Source organism: Oncorhynchus tshawytscha, linkage group LG31 (assembly GCF_018296145.1).
Source record: "Oncorhynchus tshawytscha isolate Ot180627B linkage group LG31, Otsh_v2.0, whole genome shotgun sequence".
Classification (NCBI taxonomy): Eukaryota; Metazoa; Chordata; class Actinopteri; order Salmoniformes; family Salmonidae; genus Oncorhynchus; species Oncorhynchus tshawytscha.
In genome coordinates, this window is record NC_056459.1 from 39,943,797 (window position 1) to 39,963,141 (window position 19,345).

Here is a 19,345-nt window from a genome sequence, read left to right on the forward strand (position 1 = left end):
TCAGTCCTGTTAGTGTCAGTCAGTCCTGTTACAGTCAGTCAGTCCTGTTACAGTCAGTCAGTCCTGTTACAGTCAGTCAGGCAGTCCTGTTACAGTCAGGCAATCCTGTTACTGTCAGTCAGTCCTGTTACTGTCAGTCAGTCCTGTTATTGTCAGTCAGTCCTGTTACAGTCAGTCAGTCCTGTTACTGTCAGTCAGTCCTGTTACAGTCAGTCAGTCCTGTTACTGTCAGTCAGTCCTGTTACAGTCAGCCAGTCCTGTTACAGTCAGTCAGTCCTGTTACAGTCAGTCAGTCCTGTTACAGTCAGTCAGTAATGTTACTGTCAGTCAGTCCTGTTACAGTCAGTCAGTCCTGTTACTGTCAGTCAGTCCTGTTACTGTCAGTCAGTCCTGTTACTGTCAGTCAGTCCTGTTACAGTCAGTCAGTCCTGTTACAGTCAGTCCTGTTACAGTCAGTCAGTCCTGTTACTGTCAGTCAGTCCTGTTACAGTCAGTCAGTCCTGTTACAGTCAGTCAATCCTGTTACAGTCAGTCAGTCCTGTTACAGTCAGTCAGTCCTGTTACTGTCAGTCAGTCCTGTTACTGTCAGTCAGTCCTGTTACTGTCAGTCAGTCCTGTTACACTGCATGACAAACACACGCATCAGTCAGCCAGCTGCATGGTGACTCACTGCACAGAGACTAACTCACCAACAGAAGTAGTGTCCTATGTTTGACCTAAAGTAGTACCCTGTTTGACCTAATGTAGTGTACTGTTTGACCTAAAGTAGTGCCCTGTTTGACTTAAAGTAGTGTACTGTTTGACCTAATGTAGTGCCCTGTTTGACCTAAAGTAGTGTACTGTGAGATGACCAGGGATGTTCTCTGTTTAATGAGTCCGCCAGCTCAGAGGCGGTAGAGATGACCAGGGATGTTCTCTGTTTAATGAGTCCGCCAGCTCAGAGGCGGAAGAGATGACCAGGGATGTTCTCTGTTTAATGAGTCCGCCAGCTCAGAGGCGGTAGAGATGACCAGGGATGTTCTCTTGAACAGGACTACTTTCCTTTTCAAAATGTAACGAGTTCATTTGGGTGTCAAAGAAAATGTATGGAGTAAAAGTGCAGTATTTTCATGAGGAATGTAGTGAAGTTCAAATAAAAAAGTAGTCAACAAATATAAATAGTAAAGTACAGTACAGATACCCTAAAAAAGACGAAGTAGTCATTTAAAGTATTTTTACGTATTTTTACGGAAGTAAAACGACGACACCAACGACAAGAAGGTCTGCAGTTTATGTGAATGTTTGAGCCAAACTACAGACTATACATACTACTCTACCACCACTCAACCTTTATGGAGGTTGATTCATGAACACAAATCACATGCAAGGAAAACACGTTCAGCTGTTAAATTCTAGTACTTTAGATCATTCTAGGGCTTCTACTATGGAAAATCCCTACTGCAGTATTAACCCTGTTCACAGTAGGACTATATGGTTCATACGCGCTGTTTATTGCGGCCTTGTCACATGATATGACTGACATTATATTATGATTAGGGGTTATATCATCACTGAAATGTAACCTAGGCTAGTGTGCCGAGTTTATCAGAAGAGCCAGAACTGTCGAAATAAAAAGTTAATCATTGTCCGGGTCACTTGTTTTGATGAATCAAACAGTATTTGCATTTGCGTCACATGTTTTGTTATTGACATATCATAACAATACGTAACCATTCACCTGTTGGAGTGATGTTTTTACAGCGGATGGCGGAACCAACCATGGTTATTTTACTCTACCCGTGCGGCTTCAAGAGGCTTGTGTGCGTGCGTGTGTGGATTGCTTCAACGCTGGGGCGGTACAGTGCTTTTCAAGAGGCTGAACCCGACGGAGGTCCAGCGGCCCAATGATTGACTGAGCACAGAGCTTTGCAATCAACAGGGCTGTGTAGATCTCTCTCTCTCTCTCTGCTTGAGCAAGACAGTCTCTCACTCCTCGATACAGCGCTGAGAATTTCACACCAAAAAGTACAGCGCTCTCGCCCCCGGACTTCTGTCTCCAGTCCAGACGCATCGTTGGGAGACATTTTGTGGACTGACTGGGAATGTCTTCCAAAACCGACGACACAGAACCGAAGGAAGATGAAGGAAAGGATTTGTAATATTTGAAGGATCCAAAACCAGTTTTCTGATCAGCAAATATATATTTTAGCCTGAGAAGTTAGATTTGCAGTTGGATGAAAACCATTAGGACTGCAGCTTCTCCGTGCGCATAAACTACAATAAACAACAATTCATCATAACAACTTGCGCTCTATTAGAATGATAAACGTTCAGTGGAGTAACCCGGTCCAATGCATCCGCAGTGGAACAGTCGGACAGAAACGTGTGGACTCAGAAACAGGTAACGAGCCGGTGTCCAAATGCGCCAGGCTGATCGAGTGTATGGGTGACGTGGGGTTTCTCGATAGCATGCCGGGTTCCCCTGTTTCCCCGGTCCTCTTGAGCGGCTCCCGGAACAGTCAAGGTCCGTCTCGGATAGGCCAATTTCTGATCCAACATATGGCTGCCAGGGACAGGATACACAGCGCACTCAACATTGACACGGGAGACGCGATGGTGTGCAAGGTAAGCGCAAAGACTATACCCATTCATTGTGCAATTCCTTTAAATGAATGACTGTTTCTGATATGTCCTGTGTTGCTCAACAGCACCAATCTCACATGATGCATATCCTGATCTTCATTAACCCTTTGGTGTCATTATACAATGTTTTAACTGAGACGAATGTGACAGTAGCCTATTTTAATCATCGGAAATCATTCATTTATCCATTAAGACCAATGAATTGATGAGCAGTGGCCAATGATCCAATACCTTGTGCGCCTATTGTGCATTAAGTAATAATAAGGTAATAGCCTGATAATAAGATAATAGCCTGATAATAAGATAATAGCAGAAGAATAAGATATTAGCCTAATAATAAGATGATAATAAGATAATAGCTTAATAATAAGATAGCCTAATAAGATAATAGCCTAATAATAAGATAATAGCCTAATAATAAGATAATAGCCTAATAATAAGATAATAGCCGAATAATAAGATAATATCAGAAGAATAAGATATTAGCCTAATAATAAGATAATAGCGTAATAATAAGATAATAGCCTGATAATAAGATAATAAGATAATAGCCTAATAATAAGATAATAGCAGAAGAATAAGATATTAGCCTAATAATAAGGTAATAGCTTAATAATATGATAGCCTAATAAGATAATAGGCTAATAATAAGGTAATAGCCTAATAATAAGATACTAGCCTAATAATAAGATAATAGCCTAATAATAAGATAATAGCAGAATAATAAGATAATAGCAGAATAATAAGGTAATAGCCTAATAATAAGATAATAGCAGAATAAGATAATAGCCTAATAATAAGATAATAGCCTACTAATAAGGTAATAGCCCAATAATAAGGTAATAGCCTAATAATAAGATAATAGCCTAATAATGAAGTAATAGCTTAATAAAAGATAATAGCCTAATAATAGCTCAATAATAATGTAATAGACTAATAATAAGGTAATAGCATAATAATAAGATAATAGCCTAATGATGAGGTAATAGCTCAATAATAATGTAATAGACTAATAATAAGGTAATAGCATAATAATAAGATAATAGCCTAATAATGAGGTAATAGCTCAATAATAATGTAATATACTAATAATAAGGTAATAGCATAATAATAAGATAATAGCCTAATAATGAGGTAATAGCTCAATAATAAGGTAATAGCTTAATAAGACACTAGCCTAATAATAAGGTAATAGCTTAATAAGATACTAGCCTAATAATAAGATAATAGCCTAATAATAAGATAATAGCCTAAAAATAAGGTAATAGCTTAATAAGATACTAGCCTAATAATAAGGTAGTAGCTTAATAAGATACTAGCCTAATAATAAGGTAATAGCTTAATAAGATACTAGCCTAATAATAAGATACTAGCCTAATAATAAGATAATAGCCTACTAATAAGATAATAGCTTAATAAGATACTAGCCTAATAATAAGATAATAGCCTACTAATAAGATAATAGCTTAATAAGATACTAGCCTAATATTATGGTAAATGCCTACTTCACCTGGACCACCTTTTATTCAAGTTTATGTGATGTTACAGATGCCGTCACACTTCCCACCCTCTCCCCTGTATCAACTCCTCTTATTTGTGATCAAGTCAGTAGACTAAGCCATGGCTGAAATATGATATGTCAACATCAGAGTGGAGATGTAGAGCTGTCGTTCTCCTGTTCCAGGTACTTAAATAAAGACCAACCTTGGTCACAGATGAGATTAAAGCCAGGTGTAGTTTGGGAGACCTGCGTCCCCTAATTTTAACACATTAAATAACTGTCTCATTTTATCATTGGTGTAAATCCACTTTCTCCACCCCTTGGGGGCATAACTCTCATAAATAAGCAGAGCCCACACTGATAGCCTACAGGTTTAAATACTAAACATTTGAAATCAGTTGTTTTCAATGGATTGGATTTGTTAGACGATTATAATATGTATTGACTGACACCAATGGGGCCAAACTCTAAGCTAATACATCTGAATCCACCCTGATAGATCCCCGTCTCCTCTCTCTGTTCTCACAGGTGTTTGACATGGGTCTGTACCAGGAGAAGATCCGGGCCTACCGCATCCTGCCGATCCACAGGAACATCAGATGTATCCGAGACATTGTCCTTGGGGAGCGTTGGGCATACGTCTTCCTAGAGAAGGACCACGGGGACATGCACACCTTCGTTAAGAGCTGCAAGCGTTTGGACGAGGAGCGGGCGGCACAGCTCTTTCACCAGGTGGCGTCGGCCGTGTCACACTGTCACCAGCATGGCGTCGTATTAGGAGACCTGAAGCTACGCAAGTTTGTCTTCTCCGACAGGAAAAGGTAGAGAGAGACTTGAGATGACACGCGTACCGTTTTCACACACTATCCTGTCAACCCAACCCGTACCAAGCTGGGTCAGATATTGCCTTTCTTTTGACCCCACTGTTTCAGCACTTATGGTGGATATGTAACCAGGCCAGCACAACATAGCTTGGCTCAGCTCGACTCAGCTCGACTCAGCTTGGCTTAGCTATGTAGCGCTGAAAGGGCCCTTGATTGATGTCATTGACATTTTGGTAGAGACACGCAGTATATGCAGCAAGACAGGGTGAGCGCTGTGTTTTATGCTTTGGGACAAGCCCCTTAGTTCCAGTGAAGGGAAAACTTAACGCTACAATATACAATGATATTCTAGATGATTCTGTGCTTCCAACTTTGTGGCAACAGTGTTGGGAAGGCTCGTTCCTGTTTCAGCATGACAAAGCCCCCGTGCACAAAGTGAGGTCCATACAGAAATGGTTTGTCAAGATAGGTGTGGAAGAACTTGACTGGCCTGCACAGGGCCCTGACCTCAACCCCATCGAAAACCTTTTGGATGAATTGGAACGCCGACTGCGAGCCAGACCTAATCACCCAACATCAGTGCCCGACCTCACTAATGCTCTTGTGCAGCAATGTTCCAACATCTAGTGGAAAGCCTTCCCAGAAGAGTGGAGGCTGTTATAGCAGCAATGTTCCAACATCTAGTGGAAAGCCTTCCCAGAAGAGTGGAGGCTGTTATAGCAGCAATGTTCCAACATCTAGTGGAAAGCCTTCCCAGAAGAGTGGAGGCTGTTATAGCAGCAATGTTCCAACATCTAGTGGAAAACCTTCCCAGAAGAGTGGAGGCTGTTATAGCAGCAATGTTCCAACATCTAGTGGAAAGCCTTCCCAGGAGAGTGGAGGCTGAACCGTCACTCCAAAACTAGCGGACCAATGGAGACTCATTGTCTACCTCTAAACCCCGCCCTTCACGGAAAAATAATGCCAAAACTTGCTATCGAAAAGACTGGCAGTGAAAGCAAAGAAACAGACATTGAAAACAAAGGTACGAGTAGCGTAACCAAAAGGTAGTACATGCAGGGAAGAGCGTGGGCAAAATGTATTCAATAGGATTGGTTGCTGGGAAAGTTGAACTGAAAACTAGTTTTGGATTTGTTTTCAAACATTTTTTTTTAAATAATTTTTCGTAGAGTTTTGCTCTCGCTTTTAAAATGATTTGCTTACAAGTTTTGGGGTTTTGCTTTTGTTGTCTTTTTTATTTTACAATTCTAGACATTTTGATTTCAATTGTTTGGTTTTTGATTTCAACATCCATTATTTCACCTCGAAAATATGTTTACATTCAACTTTATTTTTCATTTTCCCATTTTATTTTGAATTCAATACATATGGCGCGAAATTGACCCCATACAGTTGTCCACATAAACTACATGACTAAAAGTATATTTCCTCCAGCAGTTTCAATCTAGCGAACTAGTTAATGGCATTCTCAATCAAATGAATAGCTAGCAAATACATTTGTTTTCACTCGCATCAAAAGATGCCTGATACAGCTGGCTGGCCAGTTGATAGTAAAGTAGTATGAATGATACAGCTGGCCAGTTGATAGTAAAGTAGTATGAATGATACAGCTGGCCAGTTGATAGTAAAGTAGTATGAATGATACAGCTGGCTGGCCAGTTGATAGTAAAGTAGTATGCCTGATACAGCTGGCTGGCCAGTTGATAGTAAAGTAGTATGAATGATACAGCTGGCCAGTTGATAGTAAAGTAGTATGAATGATACAGCTGGCCAGTTGATAGTAAAGTAGTATGAATGATACAGCTGGCTGGCCAGTTGATAGTAAAGTAGTATGAATGATACAGCTGGCTGGCCAGTTGATAAAATAGTATGCCTGATACAGCTGGCTGGCCAGTTGATAGTAAAGTAGTATGAATGATACAGCTGGCCAGTTGATAGTAAAGTAGTATGAATGATACAGCTGGCCAGTTGATAGTAAAGTAGTATGAATGATACAGCTGGCTGGCCAGTTGATAGTAAAGTAGTATGAATGATACAGATGGCTGGCCAGTTGATAGTAAAGTAGTATGAATGATACAGCCGGCCAGTTGATAGTAAAGTAGTATGAATTATACAGCTGGCTGGCCAGTTGATAGTAAAGTAGTATAATGATACAGCCGGCCAGTTGATAGTAAAGTAGTATGAATGATACAGCTGGCCAGTTGAGAGTAAAAGTATGAATGATACAGCTGGCTGGCCAGTTGATAGTAAAGTAGTATGAATGATACAGCTGGCCAGTTGATAGTAAAGTAGTATGAATGATACAGCTGGCTGGCCAGTTGATAGTAAAGTAGTATGAATGATACAGCTGGCTGGCCAGTTGATAGTAAAGTAGTATGCCTGATACAGCTGGCTGGCCAGTTGATAGTAAAGTAGTATGAATGATACAGCCGGCCAGTTGATAGTAAAGTAGTATGAATGATACAGCTGGCTGGCCAGTTGATAGTAAAGTAGTATGAATGATACAGCCGGCCAGTTGATAGTAAAGTAGTATGAATGATACAGCCGGCCAGTTGATAGTAAAGTAGTATGAATGATACAGCTGGCTGGCCAGTTGATAGTAAAGTAGTATGAATGATACAGCCGGCCAGTTGATAGTAAAGTAGTATGAATGATACAGCTGGCCAGTTGATAGTAAAGTAGTATGAATTATACAGCTGGCTGGCCAGTTGATAGTAAAGTAGTATGAATTATACAGCTGGCCAGTTGATAGTAAAGTAGTATGAATGATACAGCTGGCCAGTTGATAGTAAAGTAGTATGAATGATACAGCTGGCCAGTTGATAGTAAAGTAGTATGAATGATACAGCTGGCCAGTTGACAAGCATGCAAAACAATTCCATTTGCCAGTCAATTTTTTTAAGCGCAACTGTTGCAGTGGCTTAAATACTGGCATGGAATGGACACTGCTACGATTTTAAATAACTGTGTTGAAAACATCCTCACTGACATCTTCCATGTTGACGGCTTCATGCACGTCCAACCGGATCATGAACACGGGAGGCAGGTAGTCCCGCGGTACCTTTTGTGGCTAGGGGGCAGTATTTTCATTTTTAGAAAAATAACGTTCCCGTAGTAAACAGGATATTTTGTCAGGACCAGATGCTAGAATATGCATATAATTTACAGCTTAGGATAGAAAACACTCAAGTTTCCAAAACTGTAAAAATATTGTCTAAGTATAACAGAACTTATATTGCAGGCGAAAGCCTGAGAAAAATCCAATCCGGAAGTGGCTAATCTTTTGAAAGCTCTGCGTTCCAATGCATCCCTATTGAGCAGTGAATGGGCTATCAACCAGATTACTCTTCTCCTTATTCCCCAAGGTGTCTACAGCATTGTGACGTAGTTTTACGCATTTATGTAGAAGAATACCTGTAAGCGGCTACATTGCGCGACTGGTCACCTGATGGCTCCCAGAGTGATTCTCGCGTAAAATACAGACATAGCCATTATTCCAATCGGTCCTACTGAAAAACCAATTATCCCGGTGATAGGTGGATATATTATCAAACAGATATTTGAAAAACACCTTGAGGATTGATTATAAACAACGTTTGCCATGTTTCTGTCGATATTATGGAGTTAATTTGGAATATTTTTCGGAGTTTTCGTGACTGCAATTTCCGGGCGATTTCTCAGCCAAACGTGAAGAACAAACGGAGCTATTTCGCCAACAAAAATAATATTTTTGGAAAAAAGGAACATTGGCTATCTAACTGGGAGTCTCATGAGTGAAAACATCCGAAGCTCATCAAAGGTAAATTATTTAATTTGATTGCTTTTCTGATTTCCGTGACCAAGTTACCTACTGCTAGCTGGACAAAATGCTATGCTAGGCTATCGATAAACGTACACAAATGCTTGTCTAGCTTTGGCTGTAAAGCATATTTTGAAAATCTGAGATGACAGGGTGATTAACAAAAGGCTAAGCTGTGTCTCAATATATTTCACTTGTGATTTTCATGAATAGGAATATTTTCTAGGAATATTTATGTCCGTTGCGTTATGCTAATTAGTGTCAGTCGATGATTACGCTCCCGCACCCGTCGGCCAGTAACCGAAAGGTCGCTGGTTTGAATCCCAGATTCGACGAGGTGAAAAATCTGCCAATGTGCCCTTGAGCAAAAGGCACTTAACCCTAATTGATCCTGTAAGTCACTCTGGATAAGAGCGTCTGCTAAATGACTAGAATGTAAAAATGTAAATTAGCGGAAGGGAGGGGTACTTCTTCTATTGTATATTGTCGATCACACATTTTGCGGGATGGGAGGGAGGGGCCAAGAGTTTCTTCATAGATTGTCTAAACCCAGAGGAGCAACATGGTGAGACTTCAGGGAACGCTTACGAAACAGAGGAGCAACATGATGAGACTTCAGGGAACGCTTACGAAACAGAGGAGCAACATGGTGAGACTTCAGGGAACGCTTACGAAACAGAGGAGCAACATGATGAGACTTCAGGGAACGCTTACGAAACAGAGGAGCAACATGATGAGACTTCAGGGAACGCTTACGAAACAGAGGAGCAACATGGTGAGACTTCAGGGAACGCTTACGAAACAGAGGAGCAACATGATGAGACTTCAGGGAACGCTTACGAAACAGAGGAGCAATATGGTCAGACTTCAGGGAACACTTACGAAACAGAGGAGCAACATGGTGAGACTTCAGGGAATGCTTACGAAACAGAGAAGCAACATGGTGAGACTTCAGGGAACACTTACGAAACAGAGAAGCAACATGGTGAGACTTCAGGGAACGCTTACGAAACAGACCAAACAGACCAGGCCGGGGGTTTGGGATTTGACAAGTCAATGAGAGAAGGAAAACATTATATCCTTCGTTTTCTTCAAATCTAAAGGCACCACCTAGGTTTGAGCTAAAGTCTTCAGTAGTTGAACATGTTACTACTCCAACCTTGTGAAAGTGACAAACTGACACGTTATTTAATTTTTCGACGTAAACAACTCTATAATGAAGGAGTTCCTGTGATTTGACGGCCTGCACATGCTCAGTTCGGACTGGATGACCTTTAGACCCCATGATGTGTTTCTACGCATAAGCTCAGCTAGCCAAAGTCACCATGACATCACCTACAAGTGTGATGGGGGATTTCTATTGGAGAGGCAGTTTCAATCTTCATATTGTACCGTCTTTGGGTTCCTTCTGCAAGGGAGGAGACTTCGATTCCTTCCTACACGATTTCACAACACATTCCCCACAGAAGTTAAACGGGAAGAGACATATTTGTGATAATTTATTATTAACTGCAAGCATTTAAGTAAAGTGTTACCCAACTCTGAACCTTAGTCGAATGAGGAAGAAGACTGGTTTCACGGTGTAATTTGGGTTATTGGCCAAATAAATGTTTTATTGTTTTTCACGGTGACCTATTCACAGTACTGTTTTCTACTACACTCAAAATTCCTTCATATCAATCAGAGTTTACTGGTAAAATGCTATTACCACCTCCTCTCCCTCCTCCCCCTACAGACAGCCTCAATGTCTTCCTGTAGAACACCGCCTCCCCCTACAGACAGCCTTAATGTCTTCCTGTAGAACACCTCCCCCCTCCCCCCTACAGACAGCCTCAATGTCTTCCTGTAGAACACCTCCTCCCCCTACAGACAGCCTCAATGTCTTCCTGTAGAACACCTCCCTCCCCCCCTACAGACAGCCTTAATGTCTTCCTGTAGAACACCTCCTCCCCCTACAGACAGCCTTAATGTCTTCCTGTAGAACACCTCCCTCCCCCTACAGACAGCCTTAATGTCTTCCTGTAGAACACCTCCTCCCCCCCCTACAGACAGCCTTAATGTCTTCCTGTAGAACACCCCCCCCCTACAGACAGCCTTAATGTCTTCCTGTAGAACACCTCCTCCCCACCTCCCCCCTACAGACAGCCTTAATGTCTTCCTGTAGAACACCTCCTCCCCCTACAGACAGCCTTAATGTCTTCCTGTAGAACACCTCCTCCCCTTCCTCCTCCCCCTACAGACAGCCTCAATGTCTTCCTGTAGAACATCTCCTCCCCCTACAGACAGCCTCAATGTCTTCCTGTAGAACACCTCCTCCCCCTACACACAGCCTCAATGTCTTCCTGTAGAACATCTCCTCCCCCTACAGACAGCCTCAATGTCTTCCTGTAGAACACCTCCCTCCTCCCCCCTACACACAGCCTCAATGTCTTCCTGTAGAACATCTCCTCCCCCTACAGACAGCCTCAATGTCTTCTTGTAGAACACCTCCTCCCCCCCTACAGACAGTCTCAATGTCTTCCTGTAGAACACCTCCTCCCCCTACAGACAGCCTCCTCCCCCACCTACAGACAGCCTCAATGTCTTCCTGTAGAACACCTCCTCCCCTCTACAGACAGCCTCGATGTCTTCCTGTAGAACACCTCCTCCCCCAGACAGTCCTCCCCCTACAGACAGCCTTAATGTCTTCCTGTAGAACACCTCCCCCCCCTACAGACAGCCTCAATGTCTTCCTGTAGAACACCTCCTCTACCTCCTCCCCCTACAGACAGCCTCAATGTCTTCCTGTAGAACACCCCCCCTCCCTACAGACAGCCTCAATGTCTTCCTGTAGAACACCTCCTCCCCCCCTAGAGACAGCCTCAATGTCTTCCTGTAGAACACCCCCCTCCCCCTACAGACAGCCTCAATGTCTTCCTGTAGAACACCTCCTCCCCCTACAGACAGCCTCAATGTCTTCCTGTAGAACACCCCCCCCCCTACAGACAGCCTCAATGTCTTCCTTTTCCCATAGTCCTCTATTACCACCTCCTTTTCCCATAGTCCTCTATTACCACCTCGTTTTCCCATAGTCCTCTATTACCACCTCGTTTTCCCATAGTGGGGGGGGGGGCGGACGACACAAGCATTTCGCTACACCAGCAGTAACATCTGCTAATCACGTGTATGGGACCAGTAACATCTGCTAATCATGTGTATGTGACCAATAACATCTGCTAATCATGTGTATGTGACCAATAACATCTGCTAATCATGTGTATGTGACCAATAACATCTGCTAACCACGTGTATGGGACCAATAACATCTGCTAACCACGTGTATGGGACCAATAACATCTGCTAACCATGTGTATGTGACCAATAACATCTGCTACCTATGTAACCAATATCATCTGCTAACCACGTGTATGGGACCAATAACATCTGCTAACCACGTGTATGGGACCAATAACATCTGCTAACCATGTGTATGGGACCAATAACATCTGTTAACCATGAGACCAATAACATCTGCTGACCATGTGTATGGGACCAATAACATCTGCTAACCACGTGTATGGGACCAATAACATCTGATAACCATGTGTATGGGACCAATAACATCTGTTAACCATGAGACCAATAACATCTGCTAACCATGTGTATGGGACCAATAACATCTGCTAACCACGTGTATGGGACCAATAACATCTGATAACCATGTGTATGGGACCAATAACATCTGTTAACCATGAGACCAATAACATCTGCTAACCATGTGTATGTGACCAATAACATCTGCTAACCATGTGTATGTCACCAATAACATCTGTTAACCATGTGTATGTGACCAATAACATCTGCTAACCATGTGACCAATAACATCTGCTAACCATGTGTATGGGACCAATAACATCTGTTAACCATGTGTATGTGACCAATAACATCTGCTAACCATGTGTATGTGACCAATAACATCTGCTAACCATGTGTATGTGACCAATAACATCTGCTAACCATGTGTATGTGACCAATAACATCTGCTAACCACGTGTATGGGACCAATAACATCTGCTAACCATGTGTATGTGACCAATAACATCTGCTAACCATGTGTATGTGACCAATAACATCTGCTAAACTTGTGTATGTGACCAATAACATCTGCTACCTATGTGACTAATAACATCTACTAACCATGTGACCAATAACATCTGTTAACCACGTGTATGGGACCAATAACATCTGTTAACCATGAGACCAATAACATCTGCTAACCATGTGTATGTGACCAATAACATCTGCTAACCATGTGTATGTCACCAATAACATCTGTTAACCATGTGTATGTGACCAATAACATCTGCTAACCATGTGACCAATAACATCTGCTAACCATGTGTATGGGACCAATAACATCTGCTAACCATGTGTATGTGACCAATAACATCTGCTAACCATGTGTATGGGACCAATAACATCTGCTAACCATGTGTATGGGACCAATAACATCTGTTAACCATGTGACCAATAACTTCTGCTAACCATGTGTATGGGACCAATACCATCTGCTAACCATGTGTATGTGACCAATAACATCTGCTAACCATGTGTATGTGACCAATAACATCTGCTAACCATGTGTATGTGACCAATAACATCTGCTAACCATGTGTATGTGACCAATACCATCTGCTAACCATGTGTATGTGACCAATAACATCTGCTAACCATGTGTATGTGACCAATAACATCTGCTAACCATGTGTATGTGACCAGTAACATCTGCTAACCATGTGTATGTGACCAATAACATCTGCTAACCACATGTATGTGACCAATAATACCTGCTAACCATGTGTATGTGACCAATAACATCTGCTAACCACGTGACCAGTAACATCTGCTAACCATGTGTATGTGACCAATAATACCTGCTAACCATATGTATGGGACCAATAACATCTGCTAACCATGTGACCAGTAACATCTGCTAACCATGTGTATGTGACCAATAACATCTGCTACCTATGTGACCAATAATACCTGCTAACCATGTGTATGTGACCAATAACATCTGCTAACCATGTGTATGTGACCAATAACATCTGCTAACCATGTGACCAGTAACATCTGCTAACCATGTGTATGTGACCAATAACATCTGCTAACCATGTGTATGTGACCAATAACATCTGCTAACCATGTGTATGTGACCAATAACATCTGCTAACCATGTGTATGTGACCAATAACATCTGCTAACCATGTGTATGTGACCAATAACATCTGCTAACCATGTGTATGTGACCAATAACATCTGCTAACCATGTGTATGTGACCAATAACATCTGCTAACCATGTGACCAATAACATCTGCTAACCATGTGTATGTGACCAATAACATCTGCTACCTATGTGACCAATAACATCTGCTAATCACGTGTATGGGACCAATAACATCTGCTAACCATGTGTATGTGACCAATAACATCTGCTACCTATGTGACCAATAATACCTGCTAACCATGTGTATGTGACCAATAACATCTGCTAACCATGTGTATGTGACCAATAACATCTGCTAACCACGTGTATGTGACCAATAACATCTGCTAACCATGTGTATGTGACCAATAACATCTGCTAACCATGTGTATGTGACCAATAACATCTGCTAATCACGTGTATGGGACCAATAACATCTGCTAACCATGTGTATGTGACCAATAACATCTGCTACCTATGTGACCAATAATACCTGCTAACCATGTGTATGTGACCAATAACATCTGCTAACCATGTGCATGGGACCAATAACATCTGCTAACCATGTGTATGTGACCAATACCATCTGCTAACCATGTGTATGGGACCAATACCATCTGCTAACCATGTGTATGTGACCAATAACATCTGCTAACCATGTGTATTGAACCAATAACATCTGCTAACCATGTGTATGTGACAAATAACATCTGCTAACCATGTGTATGTTTTTATTTTTTTTATTTTATTTCACCTTTATTTAACCAGGTAGGCTAGTTGAGAACAAGTTCTCATTTGCAACTGCGACCTGGCCAAGATAAAGCATAGCAGTGTGAGCAGACAACACAGAGTTACACATGGAATAAACAATTAACAAGTCAATAACACAGTAGAAAACAAAGGGGGGAGTCTATATACAATGTGTGCAAAAGGCATGAGGAGGTAGGCGAATAATTACAATTTTGCAGATTAACACTGGAGTGATAAATGATCAGATGGTCATGTACAGGTAATATTGGTGTGCAAAAGAGCAGAAAAGTAAATAAATAAAAACAGTATGGGGATGAGGTAGGTGAAAATGGGTGGGCTATTTACCAATAGACTATGTACAGCTGCAGCGATCGGTTAGCTGCTCAGATAGCTGATGTTTGAAGTTGGTGAGGGAGATAAAAGTCTCCAACTTCAGCGATTTTTGCAATTCGTTCCAGTCACAGGCAGCAGAGTACTGGAACGAAAGGCGGCCAAATGAGGTGTTGGCTTTAGGGATGATCAGTGAGATACACCTGCTGGAGCACGTGCTACGGATGGGTGTTGCCATCGTGATTAGTGAACTGAGATAAGGCGGAGCTTTACCTAGCATGGACTTGTAGATGACCTGGAGCCAGTGGGTCTGGCGACGAATATGTAACGAGGGCCAGCCGACTAGAGCATACAGGTCGCAGTGGTGGGTGGTATAAGGTGCTTTAGTGACAAAACGGATGGCACTGTGATAGACTGCATCCAGTTTGCTGAGTAGAGTGTTGGAAGCCATTTTGTAGATGACATCGCCGAAGTCGAGGATCGGTAGGATAGTCAGTTTTACTAGGGTAAGCTTGGCGGCGTGAGTGAAGGAGGCTTTGTTGCGGAATAGAAAGCCGACTCTTGATTTGATTTTGATTAGAGATGTTTGATATGAGTCTGGAAGGAGAGTTTGCAGTCTAGCCAGACACCTAGGTACTTATAGATGTCCACATATTCAAGGTTGGAACCATCCAGGGTGGTGATGCTTGTCGGGCATGCGGGTGCAGGCAGCGATCGGTTGAAAAGCATGCATTTGGTTTTACTAGTGTTTAAGAGCAGTTGGAGGCCACGGAAGGAGTGTTGTATGGCATTGAAGCTTGTTTGGAGGTTAGATAGCACAGTGTCCAATGACGGGCCGAAAGTATATAGAATGGTGTCGTCTGCGTAGAGGTGGATCAGGGAATCGCCCGCAGCAAGAGCAACATCATTGATATATACAGAGAAAAGAGTCGGCCCGAGAATTGAACCCTGTGGCACCCCCATAGAGACTGCCAGAGGACCGGACAGCATGCCCTCCGATTTGACACACTGAACTCTGTCTGCAAAGTAATTGGTGAACCAGGCAAGGCAGTCATTCGAAAAACCAAGGCTACTGAGTCTGCCGATAAGAATATGGTGATTGACAGAGTCGAAAGCCTTGGCAAGGTCAATGAAGATGGCTGCACAGTACTGTCTTTTATCGATGGCGGTTATGATATCGTTTAGTACCTTGAGTGTGGCTGAGGTGCACCCGTGACCGGCTCGGAAACCAGATTGCACAGCAGAGAAGGTACGGTGGGATTCGAGATGGTCAGTGACCTGTTTGTTGACTTGGCTTTCGAAGACCTTAGATAGGCAGGGCAGGATGGATATAGGTCTGTAACAGTTTGGGTCCAGGGTGTCTCCCCCTTTGAAGAGGGAGATGACTGCAGCAGCATTCCAATCCTTGGGGATCTCAGACGATATGAAAGAGAGGTTGAACAGGCTGGTAATAGGGGTTGCGACAATGGCGGCGGATAGTTTCAGAAATAGGGGGTTCAGATTGTCAAGCCCAGCTGATTTGTACGGGTCCAGGTTTTGCAGCTCTTTCAGAACATCTGCTATCTGGATTTGGGTAAAGGAGAACCTGGAGAGGCTTGGGCGAGGAGCTGCCGGGGGGGCGGAGCTGTTGGCCGTGGTTGGAGTAGCCAGGCGGAAGGCATGGCCAGCCGTTGAGAAATGCTTATTGAAGTTTTCGATAATCATGGATTTATCGGTGGTGACCGTGTTACCTAGCCTCAGTGCAGTGGGCAGCTGGGAGGAGGTGCTCTTGTTCTCCATGTGACCAATAACATCTGCTAACCATGTGTATGTGACCAATAACATCTGCTAACCATGTGTATGTGACCAATAACATCTGATAACCATGTGTATGTGACCAATAACATCTGCTAACCATGTGTATGTGACCAATAACATCTGCTAACCATGTGACCAATAACATCTGCTAACCATGTGACCAATAACATCTGCTAACCATGTGTATGTGACCAATAACATATGTTAACCATGTGTATGTGACCAATAACATCTGCTAACCATGTGTATGTGACCAATAACATCTGCTAACCATGTGTATGTGACCAATACCATCTGCTAACCATGTGTATGTGACCAATAACATCTGTTAACCATGTGTATGTGACCAATAACATCTGCTAACCATGTGTATGTGACCAATACCATCTGTTAACCATGTGTATGTGACCAATAACATCTGCTAACCATGTGTATGTGACCAATAACATCTGCTAACCATGTGTATGTGACCAATAACATCTGCTAACCATGTGTATGGGACCAATAAAATTTGCTTTGATGCCATGAAGGATTTCCTAATATTTTGTGCACTCAATGTTTATAGTGCACTACATATGACCAGAGCCCTACAGGCCCTGTGTAGGGAATAGGGCTCCATTTGGGACACATCCCATCCAGTCTCCGATCATTAGCTTGTCCTCTCCAGACTCTGTTAAGGGACACCCCCCAACAAACAAACCCATGGACTTAAGCCATTAATATGGCTGTAGCACAGTGAGTGAATGGGTGTTTGACTGGATGTGTCTGGCTGTGAGGTGATACTGTAGTACATCAATGTGTGTTGTCCTGTCTCTAATGACCAAAACGTGCTGTGTTGTCCTGTCTCTAATAACCAAACCATGCTGTGTTGTCCTATCTCTAATATCCAAACCATGCTGTGTTGTCCTATATCTAATAGCCAAACCATACTGTGTTGTCCTATCTCTAATAACCAAACTGTGCTGTGTTGTCCTGTAGGACCCATGTGAAGCTGGAAGGCCTGGAGGACTGCAAGGTTCTAGAAGGAGAAGACGACTCCATGTCAGACACCCACGGCTGCCCAGCCTACGTCAGCCCAGAGATCCTGAACGGCTCCAGCTCCTACTCTGGGAAGCAGGCGGACGTCTGGACCCTAGGGGTGATGCTCTACACTATGCTGGTGGGACGCTACCCTTTCCACGACCCAGACCGAGCTACCCTCTTCTCCAAGATCCGGTGGGGCCAATGCTGCCTTCCCGAGGGCCTCTCTCCCCGGGCCAAGTGTCTGCTGCGCTCCCTGCTGAGGAAAGAACCATGGGACAGACTGACCGCCGCCGAGGTGCTTATCCATCCGTGGTTCCACACCACCACCGCCAACATACAGGAAACAGGTGTCAGTGAACAGACAGTGCCTTCCTGTGACACGGAAGAGGAGGATGATCTGTTCTGTTGATCGATGGGATGAATCACTGTGACTCAGTCAACCCCTCGAGTGGAATCGGACCAAAAATATGTTCAAGAGGGATTTTTTCTTTTCTTTTTGTGGCACATTTGAGAAGGTTATTTTGGTTGTATACTTTGCTGTATGTCAGACACAAGCTTTTGACTCAAACTATTGTTTGTCTATATGTTAGAATAAGGGTGTTGCTAGAAGTACACCACCATCATTGTCCATTATGTGTGTGTTCACAGAAAGTAGTCATTTGGTGCTAAAAACCAGCTCACCATTACATTGTTTATTAGAGTAGATTAAAACTTTTTAGGGATAGACCCCCTTTTATTTCCTTTTTTTTTTCGCCTAAAATGAGTTTGCCTTTTTTCTCAAAATGTAATTTAAGGTGCTTCAAATCTTTTAACTGTCATTCTTTATATCATTTATCTCTGTTTCATAGTGTAGTTTCTTCTTCTTTTCATTCAGTTTGGTCACATGACTTCTTAATTTGCAGGACGTTGGCCAATCGGTTGTGCAGCCAGACTTACTTATATTCCTTTTGCCTCTCCCTCTCAACCATGTTTTAATTCCTCACCAATCCAAGGGAATTTAACCGTTTTTACAGTCCCTTTCATGTTTATTAGTAACTGGAATAAGCAATTTCATAAATGTGTGAAGTGCAGCGTCTGGTTGCTCCTCATTACACACCACAGACCAGCAGCGTCTGGTTGCTCCTCATTACTCACCACAGACCAGCAGCGTCTGGTTGCTCCTCATTACATACCACAGACCAGCAGACGACTGGTTGCTCCTCATTACACACCACAGACCAGCAGCGTCTGGTTGCTCCTCATTACACACCACAGACCAGCAGCGTCTGGTTGCTCCTCATTACACACCACAGACCAGCAGCGTCTGGTTGCTCCTCATTACACACCACAGACCAGCAGCGACTGGTTGCTCGTCACTACACACCCAGCAGACCAGACCAATTATTCTTTACATCAACCAACATATGAATCACTGCAAACCACAGACCAGCAGCGTTGTATGACCTCTTAGACC

General features: G+C 42.8%; 1 protein-coding gene across 1 annotated transcript; it reads left to right on the forward strand.

Moving 5' to 3' along the window:
* The first annotated feature begins 1,637 nt into the window (after positions 1–1,637).
* On the forward strand, positions 1,638–18,990 carry trib1 (tribbles pseudokinase 1). The gene is made up of 3 exons (XM_024407338.2): positions 1,638–2,604; positions 4,652–4,944; positions 17,848–18,990. Exons 1-3 carry the CDS (start codon positions 2,299–2,301, stop codon positions 18,299–18,301), a joined length of 1,053 nt encoding a protein of 350 aa, XP_024263106.1. The 5' UTR covers positions 1,638–2,298; the 3' UTR covers positions 18,302–18,990.
* The last annotated feature ends 355 nt before the right edge of the window (positions 18,991–19,345 follow it).

Coding starts and splice junctions, on each gene's coding strand:
- trib1 (XM_024407338.2), top strand. CDS start 2,299: ATGATAAACGTTCAGTGGAGTAACCCGGTCCAATGCATCCGCAGTGGA. Junction 2,605..4,651: donor GAGACGCGATGGTGTGCAAG/GTAAGCGCAAAG, acceptor CTGTTCTCACAG/GTGTTTGACATGGGTCTGTA. Junction 4,945..17,847: donor GTCTTCTCCGACAGGAAAAG/GTAGAGAGAGAC, acceptor GTTGTCCTGTAG/GACCCATGTGAAGCTGGAAG.